At 42.1% G+C, this 9667-nt stretch overlaps 1 protein-coding gene across 1 annotated transcript; it reads right to left on the reverse strand.

Annotated features, from left to right (window-relative positions):
- Positions 1-1190: 1190 nt before the first annotated feature.
- On the reverse strand, positions 1191-8206 carry LOC139455466 (fibrinolytic enzyme, isozyme C-like). Its single transcript, XM_071237017.1, has 6 exons — positions 8164-8206; positions 6936-7092; positions 5551-5641; positions 4183-4357; positions 3262-3422; positions 1191-1349 (listed from the first exon to the last, which is right to left on the reverse strand). The coding sequence occupies exons 1-6, from the start codon at positions 8204-8206 to the stop codon at positions 1191-1193; spliced, it is 786 nt and encodes a 261-aa protein (XP_071093118.1).
- Positions 8207-9667: the final 1461 nt, after the last annotated feature.

A 9667-nucleotide genomic window follows, 5' to 3' on the forward strand; every position in this document is an offset into this window, starting at 1 on the left:
CGCTGGAATATTTGAGGGCGGAGTTAAACAACAAACAAACCACTATAAATGTGAACACTTTCAACCCTACTTCCATCCGAACACTTTCAACCATACTTCCATCCTTAATTACCCTATTATCGTACTCAAATATGTTTCATAAATTGTTTTTAAATATAACTATTCATAAATGACTAAATTGCGAATATATGAACTTGGTCGCGTCGCTATATGGCTGAAATAATGCCGACGCGACGAAACTGATACCTGACCTTGACATTGCCTCTAACGAGGACGTGTGATAGATGTCACATGGCATATGTACAACCTTTATCCCTGACCTTGTTGTGTTTGACCTTGATCATATATCTCCTCGCAAATGTTTCTCTGTTGGCTATTGCAGATGAAGTACTTCGAATCAATAACCTCGAAGTTTTCATGTTAAAATTCACGTTATCACTCCGTACATTATTTTCGACCATTTCTTTTACATTTTCAATCTACAAATGTATGTTAATAGGTGAGTTAGTTTTTGGGAGCCGCTTTGAACAGATTTTTAGTCAAACCCTGGCGTGTCAGCTTGATGTGGGAAGAAAACCCGAAGTTCTTCCACCCCTTAACCCCCCTCTCCTCTTGAATTTACTAATACAATTTTATGACATACTAGCATAGAATACACACACACACACACACACACACACACACACACACACACACACACACTCTCCTATCCTTTTATATGGTCGAGAGTAATAGAATCAGCACATTAATATACCTGTCAAAGCTTCCACTGCTAAAAAGAAGATGTTACAATGTGATGCTGCTGTATGAAAAAAATAAGTTAATTTGTTTACTTTATAAATTATTGATTTGTTGTTTAACGCCACACTCAGCAATAGTTCAGCTTAATGACGGCGGTCTGTAAATAATCGCGTTTGGACCAGACAGTCCAGTGATTAATACCATGAGCATCTATCCACGCAATTGGGATCGATAACATGCATCAACCAAGTCAGCGAGCCTGACCACCCGACCCCGTTAGTCGCCTCCTACGACAAGCATATTCGCCTTTTACGGCAAGCATGGGTTGCTGAGGACCTATTCAACCCCGGATAATCACGGGTCTCAAACAATTGCGGATATTACAAGTTACATGTCAGGAAATGAATGCACAACCGAAATGTCAGGAATTTTTTATATTTATTTCCATGTTACAAATCGGAGTTGCTCTTGACCCAGTCGAGGAACTTGGATACCCTGGTGTAGACGCTGGGGGCGTCAGTGGCGCACCCAGACAGACCCCAGGAGGTGACACCAATCAAGGTGTACTGACCGTTAGACATACACACCAGGGGGCCACCGCTGTCTCCCTGCAACATAACATAGAGAGATTATACACCACTGAAACAAACAAGTATCCCAGTTTTCAACAATCAAAAAGAAGTTAATATACCTATATTTATAAACCGGTTCATTGGGATCGCTATTAAGTAAGGCACTTCTTTCTATAGGCATTAAAACCTATTGTGAGGTTTTACTTTCCAGACGGGTTAAATCTCATAAACAGGGACGGTGTAATGTCCCTGGGATTTTATAGGATATTCAAGTCATATTTGCTATAATATCCCAGGGATTTTATATAATGTCCTGGGTATTTTATTAATGTAACTTCCGTTCAGATTGTAACATGTAATGAAATGTAAAATCAAATGACCAATATTTTCTTTGTATTCCCGAGGATCAAACTCGCAACCTTCATATCTGTACCCCAGTGAGTGTACCACGAGGCTACAGAGGTGTTGATAAGCCTCACTGGTTTTTAGAATGTCCTTTTCAAGATCCGTACGCCAGCAACAGATATTTTACGCGCGTTTTCTAAGGTTCATGGAAAGTATGTTCGAAACATAAAAATGTTGATAAATGTTGTTTTCAGTTTCTTTTTTTGGTTTAAAAGTATGGAAAAACACTTTCCCACGGTTTTGGTAGACAGAGTATGCCCTGGGGGTCGGAAAAACCGCGGGGGCTTCGCTTGTAAGCTTAATGTGGGAGAAAAGCCCGAAGTGATGCAGGTCTCAGACGTTGACCACTTTGGTGAAACCCACGAGCACGGGTATGGTGCTGACAAACCTAGAAACATATTCGGGGCGAACCGGTATTCGAACCCGCAATCATAGGTTTCCGGCGTGCCCCAGGGACGCAACTCTGCACAGCGAATCGCGGCGCCTCAGACGACTGGGCCACCCGTGCCCCTGATCTTGCACAGACACACGGACACCTGCTACACAAGAATAGGCGTGTGTGATATGGTTATTGAGAATCATGGGTTGGTATACACTATGTTACTCCATCACCCGTGATTACCTACGTAGGATATGCAGTGTAATAGAGACTCGCGTCTGTTTATATGAAGAAATGGGGCCAACTCCATACAAGACATTCGTGCGAACTCGACCGTATCCTCGATAATCTGCTGAATCAGATTCCATTGGGTGTAATGTTTTTGTTTGTTTGTTTGTTGTTAAACACCGGAGTCAGAAGTATTCAAGCTATATGACGGGGTCTGTAAATAATCGAGTCTGGTTTTTGTTTGTTTGTTTGTTTGTTGTTAAACACCGGAGTCAGAAGTATTCAAGCTATATGACGGCGGTCTGTAAATATTCGAGTCAGGTATTTGTTTGTTTTGTTTGTTGTTTAACACCGGAGTCAGCAATATTCCAGCTATATGACGGCGGTCTGTAAATAATCGAGTCTGGTTTTTGTTTGTTTGTTGTTTAACACCGGAGTCAGCAGTATTCCAGCTATATGACGGCGGTCTGTAAATAATCGAGTCTGGACCAGACAGTCAAGTGAATGATATGAGCATCGAACCACCCATTTGGGATGCATCAACCAAGTCAGCGAGCCTGACCACCCGATTCCGTTAGTCGCCTCTTACGACAAGCATAGTCACATTGAACGGCAAGCATGGGTTGCTGAAGACCTATTCTACCCCGGATCTTCACGGGTCTTATGCAAAATAGTGGTGAAAATATAAGAATGGATCACTGTAAGTCGGTTATTCGCGACAAGAGTTAGCAATGAGCAGAGTAGACAGCAATAAGGCTCCGGCACATCACCCATGTCAGCGAGTGAATGGTACAATAAACAACAAGTCCTATAGAGTGGAAAAGCAAAACTGTTTGACCTAACGGGAACGGAAGACGTTGCAATTGATGGTATTACCGTTTTGAGTTTGATGAATTTGTCAATGAAGATGAACTCGATGAATGTGCCTCTACTTACATTGCATGCTCCGGAGGCTTGGTTGGCGCTGTCGTACACGCAGACGTGGCTGCTGGAGAGGCCCAAACCGGGGAATAGACCGAGTGCGCTTCTGCAAGCGCTGTTGGTCACGACGTCGGTCTGAACTTCTTGCAGAAGGTCTGGCACGCCGGACTCCGATCCTGTATTATCAATATCAGTGTTGTTGATGTTGTTAAAAGACATTTAGAAGTGATGCACACAAGGAAGAGAATTTATGGATGTCAACTTCTTTATTAGAAGGAACACAACGTTTCGGAGTCTATACTTACTCCTTCATCAGCTGAATGAATGCTATGAGGCAGAGAACATATATATGTACACGTAAGACCAACAAAAGTAATAAGATAACAAGAGTTGGAAACTTAACAAGGGAAGCCAACAGATAATTGGCGCTGATAGGTGATTAGCAATGGACAAATGGAAGTCAACACTTAACAATAAATAGCGCTGATAGTTGATATGATGGACACCTGGAAACCAGGGCTTACAAGCGCCACTTATCTGTTGGCTTCCCTTGTTAAGTGTGAAAAATTCTTGATGCACATCGGTCAATAGATGTTAAACTGAAGCGCCTCCGGAAGTCTTGCTGTCGCCATATTGATGGCCAAAGTGCAACATAGGAATCGCATATATCAATACGCACAAAAGCGTTTATAAAGTCAGCAGGATCACCCAGAGTTGGTCTTTCTGATTCACATTTGCTGATTAAGCACAAATTGAATAAAGGGTGATTTACTCTTTTGGTAGAGAAAGCATATAAATCGTTTGTGTTAAATTTATTATTTTATACGTTGTCTTCATGTATTCTTCCTAAATCTGGCATAAGGTAGCATATGCCTAAGTGATTATCAATGTACAGGTTTCAAAGTAGAGTACCCGGGAACTTGCTTTTATCCTTACCTCCTAACTTTCCCCATCCAGTGATGAAGCAGTCTTTTTCCCCTGCAAAATCCTTCGAGTCATCGGGAACGAGATTTGCCGGTTGAACACCATCATTAAATTCCAGAGGCGTCGCCAGTCTCAGAATAGCAATGTCATTAGGGAATCCGAGTGCGTCGCCATTGTAGCTCGGGTGCTGTAAATAGAACACATATCACAGGACGAAAAGTGGTGATTTACAATGCCTGCAGATACCGTGTTCATACGTATTTTCTTCTTGTCTTTGCCCTTCATTCAGCGATGACAATACAGCAATCTTTGGAACAGACATTGACAAATAATGTTTTTATTTTATGAAGGAAAACTTTTCTGATCATTGTTTTGGATAGGTGATAACCAGCTTAAGTAAAGTCGCAGTTAACATATTCTCTTTGTAAAACGTTGAAGGTTCGGTTGCGTTTTCTTTTTAAAAGAGTGTGTGATTGAGTTGGGTTTAACACGCTTTTAACAGTATTCCAGTTATATGACGGTGTGTCAGATTAATGTGGGAGGAAAGCCCGAAGTGATGCAGGCCTCAGACGTTTACCACTTCGGTATGGTTTACGTGCACGGGTATGGTGCTGACAAACCTAGAAACATAATCGGGGCGAACCAGGATTCGAACCCACAATCATAGGTTTCTGGCGTGCCCAAGGAATGCAACTCTGCACAGCGAATCGCGGCGCCTTAGACGACTGGGCCACCCGCGCCCCCTCTTTTTAAAAGAATTAAGTAACATCTATAATGTTTCTTGAGGTATTATCATCCTTGTTGCGTGGCTCATTTTATGTAGACTGTCGGGCAATACAAAGTATACATCCATCTTTGATAGTGGCTAAAATGAAACTTGTTATTCGATGGTTTTACATTTGATGTATATGGGTATCAGAGTTTTTTTTGTGGACGTCAGGTTTGGCGTGTCCCGGCAAGTGGTTAAAATGAAACTTGTTATTCGATGGTTTTAAATTTGATGTATTTGGGTATCAGAGTTGTGTGTTGGAGATCAGGTTTGTAGTGTCCCGGCAACTGTTTTCAACCTGGAAACGTTTTGATTTTAACACTCCAATTTTCAAGTGTATACTTTCTTTTGCCAGGGACTTTTCTTCAGACATCTATCTGCAATATGCAACCTTGGTGTCTTGTTTTTGTTCCATTTCATCAGCTTTATCTATATTTTCGGAAAAACTTAAACAATTTCAAATGATTTTGAATTTGAATCGGTACACAGATCTTCAAGGAAATAGTCTCGGAGTAGATTGGAGTTTGGACATTTTTCAATTTGACTGGATAGGTTTGGCATCAATTGAATTTGTTTTAGCTTGACTTAATGATAATAGAGAAAGGACATACCATGACATAGGTCACGTCGATGGCCTGCTCGAACATTGATGGGTTCTGAAGACTGTGCCCGCCTGCTACGATTGACATGTCAGATTCAACCCTGTTAGAAAAAAAAATATGAATTTGATTTAGATTTAAGTTATCCTTCATATTCCATACTCTATTACATGCTTGTTTATGTGTTTCTGCACAGTAGCCTTGTGGTTCGGCGTTCGCTCTGAATAGCTTGGTTCGATTGCCTACATGGTTGTAATGTGTGACCAAAATGATGTCCGATGCAATTCCCTATTTCGATTAGGTTCCCGTGTGTTTTACAGGTGAACACTTGACTTGCCTTTGCCTGTGTTTGTGACGGATGCCATCGGTGGGCCAGGATATGCTCACCCTTTCGCAAACACCTGGTATCATCACTATTTGATGGCGATTCATAAACACATGATCATGATGCAGTCGGGATCGTACAAAGGACACTGTTTTTATCATTTCTTATATTTATGATACTTGTTTTGTCGATTCTATAACAACGATGGAATATTGCTAAAATCATCGAAAAAAACATACTGACACACGTACCTTTTCGTTTCCTTAAACATTTCCTACAGAAACAGACATCCGTTAACAAGGGATCTGGCATTCCCCAAGGAACCCATAGAACTCAAATTTGGAAAAAAACACTTATGTCTACCATAAAACTTTCAGAAAGCTTTACTGTTGCTGTATTCCTGACCCAACAATTGTTGTGCAAGAGTCAGAAAGATCATTCTCTGTTGAGTGAGAGAGTGAGTTAGGTTTAACGCCGCTTTTAACAGTATTCCAGTTATATCACGGCGTGTCAGCTTAATGTGGGAGGAAAGCCCGAAGTGATGCAGGTCTCAGACGTTTACCACTTCGGTGAAACCCACGAGCACGGGTATGGTGCTGACAAACCTAGAAACATAATTGGGGCGAACCGGGATTCGAACTCACAATCATAGGTTTCTGGCGTGCCCAAGGGACGCAACTCTGCACAGCGAATCGCGGCGCCTTAGACGACTGGGCCACCCGTGCCCCCCATTCTCTGTTGTACCTCAAACGTTGTTAAATGGAGACACGAGAGGCTGGAGCCGATGGAATATTACTCGACATAAAGGGAAAATTGACTTTTGGAAAGTTGAATCATCGCTCTCGTGATCTTGTGGATAGTGTTTTGTCACTCTGAATCTTTATTCATATATCTAAATATGAGACAGATGAGGCGGTTAAACTGGTCTCGTTTATTTCTAGTTTAGGTTTGTAAATGAGTGGAAGGCAATTGGCTATGTGATGACATTGAAGGATTCCATTCCCAGGTGTAACTTACTGTCCACTGCTGAGTGCGGCGTTAAACAACAAACAAACAAACAAACAAGACTTACTGTCCATCCACACAGTGGGCAGCGGTCACTGCGTAGTTCGCTGTCAGGATGGCCGCTCCACAGATGTGGCTTCCCTGACGTCGGAGAGAGAGCTGCCACGGCCAGGTGTGAGGGGTAGCTTCCGACCCCCCAACGATACGTTCGGCGGGGGCAGCGGCTGACATGGAGCAGAATTTGCATTCTTCACTACAATACTGGACAGGTTTGGGTTTCAATCTAGCATGATGTTCATTTTAACATATAATTAAGGTATCACCACACCGGAATCGACCACCACTCAACGGTCAGGGCAGTCTTGTTCAACCCCATATTATTCGCTGTTGGGTAGCCTCGTGGTTAAAGTGTTCGCTCGTCACACCGAAAGACCCGGGTTCGGCTCCCCACATGGGTACAATGTGTGAAGCCCATTTCTGGTGTTCCCCGCCATAATATAGCTGGAATATTGCTAAAAGCTGCGTAAAAAAATAGTCACTCACTCCCCCCTCTCATCCCTATATATCATCGAGTCTTGACCAGACAAACCAGTCACTGAGTCTGACCTCCCGATCCATTTAGTTGCCTCGTATGACAATCAAGCTGGGAGTCCCCACGTGTTTAAATACCATGATACCCGTTACGATCCTGCACAATGTGTGTTATCGTATTCCCAAGATATTGTCTATAATAATTTATTAAGTCTTTCATATTTGATGTACAGGAGCAAACCCGCATCCGAGGTTTTGGTTGAAAATGCGAGGGAGGCTGTTCCGACCCGAGGGTTTACACTTTCAACCCAAATCGAGAAACGTTTTCTCTCACTTATATACTGTCGAAACATATATAAATATTTGTTTGATATCATGCATACGACAGTCTGAAGACGCGCTCGTAAAACATACCTGTCCAGGAAATATACACTAAACATGGTACCTTCTAATGAACCACCTATTTTCAACCAGCTCTGTGGCCTAATGGATAGAGTGTCTGACAACTGACCAGGAGGTTGTTTGATTTCAGTCATCCATAATACAATTTTTTAAATTCTTAACTTCGATTTTGTTCTACATTGGACGTTTGAAACCCAAAACCCAAACTTCTTTTACTATGAACACCTTATAGCAGGGATGAGGTCTTACAAAGAAAAGGTAAAGCTTAATCCCAGGTTTTACTGCCTGTAGAAAGATGATTTTTTTCAATGACAATTACAAATCCTACGTCTTAGGTCCTGGGTGAAGGTATTTGTACTTACCAGCGTAGGCAACGGAGATTGCGAGAAGGAGACACAGCTTCATGATGGAGATATGACACCGACCACAGAGACATTTTCTCCCTATATAGTAGCATGGATTAATGCAGATGCAGCGTTCCCAAGAGACGTGGAACGTTTGATCCGTACAAGGGTGTACTTGAATCCACAGCATCTGTTTGTTTCTGTAGGTCAGGAGATCTTGACTGGTGAGAGGAGGGTTTGTGTCACCAGGTCGGGGACACGTTGATCACACGAGTAAGTACAGATGTCACAGTGTGTAAAAGTGCATTTAGAAATTAAAATCGAAAAATTGTACAACTTTCTTTGATCACTAATTAAGAAAAATTATTAGCAATCTTTAACATAATGTCGATGGATCAACAATCACAAAACCCGACACTGACACTCTTGTATGTATGTCAATGTAATGTTAGTGCATGCTGAAGTGATCACTGACACTCTTGTATGTATGTGAATGCAGTGTTAGTGCATGCTAAAGTGATCACTGACACTCGTGTATGTATGTCAATGTAATGTTAGTGCATGCTGAAGTGATCACTGACACTCGTGTATGTATGTCAATGTAATGTTAGTGCATGCTGAAGTGATCACTGACACTCGTGTATGTATGTCAATGTAATGTTAGTGCATGCTGAAGTGATCACTGACACTCGTGTATGTATGTCAATGTAATGTTAGTGCATGCTGAAGTGATCACTGACACTCGTGTATGTACGTCAATGTAATGTTAGTGCATGCTGAAGTGATCACTGACACTCGTGTGTGTATGTCAATGTAATGTTAGTGCATGCTGAAGTGAATACTGAAACTCGTATATGTATGTCATTGTAATGTTAGTGCATGCTGAAGTGATCACTGACACTCGTGTATGTATGTCAATGCATTGTTAGTGCATGCTGAAGCGAACACTGACACTCGTGTATGTATGTCAATGTTATATCAGTTAGATGGGGCTGGTAGAGCCACATGGGCAACTAGAATAAAATATCTGTTGAACATAAACTAATGTCCAAAAGAAACGATACCACACATTTTTCTAAATATTTTATTATGAAGAGTTAATTTTCGTCTGAAAGGTACTTTAGCGTATCCTACGTTCCAAACCAAACGTATTCGGTCGATAAAACCGGGAACATTTGATCACTTGAGAAAAAAGCGTGCAATTTGCCCAAATGAAGTTCCGTCCCGTAACACGAAATGCACGTGCATATCTTCTGTATAAAACTGCTGATCCGACACGTTGGGATCACAGCAACAAAAAGCACACATAAGAAATGCCACGTTTGACAGCGATTAAAAGAGAGAGAGAGAGCCGTAGGAATGCTCCAACAGGGAGCTACGCAACGCGACGTCGCCAGAAGGTTAGGTTTCGCGCGCATAACCGTCACCAGGTTAATGCAGCGGTTGCGTCAAACAGGTCGGACAGCAGACAGGCCGAGAACCGGGAGACCACGGTGACCACGCCTATTGAAGACCGCCACAT

The sequence above is a fragment of the Haliotis cracherodii genome, unplaced genomic scaffold (assembly GCF_022045235.1).
Source record: "Haliotis cracherodii isolate W230 unplaced genomic scaffold, xgHalCrac1.p SCAF_11, whole genome shotgun sequence".
NCBI classification, from domain to species: Eukaryota; Metazoa; Mollusca; class Gastropoda; order Lepetellida; family Haliotidae; genus Haliotis; species Haliotis cracherodii.

Coding starts and splice junctions, on each gene's coding strand:
- LOC139455466 (XM_071237017.1), bottom strand. CDS start 8,206: ATGAAGCTGTGTCTCCTTCTCGCAATCTCCGTTGCCTACGCTG. Junction 4,358..5,550: donor TCGACGTGACCTATGTCATG/GTATGTCCTTTC, acceptor TTCTATTTACAG/CACCCGAGCTACAATGGCGA. Junction 3,423..4,182: donor TGGATGGGGAAAGTTAGGAG/GTAAGGATAAAA, acceptor TTGATAATACAG/GATCGGAGTCCGGCGTGCCA.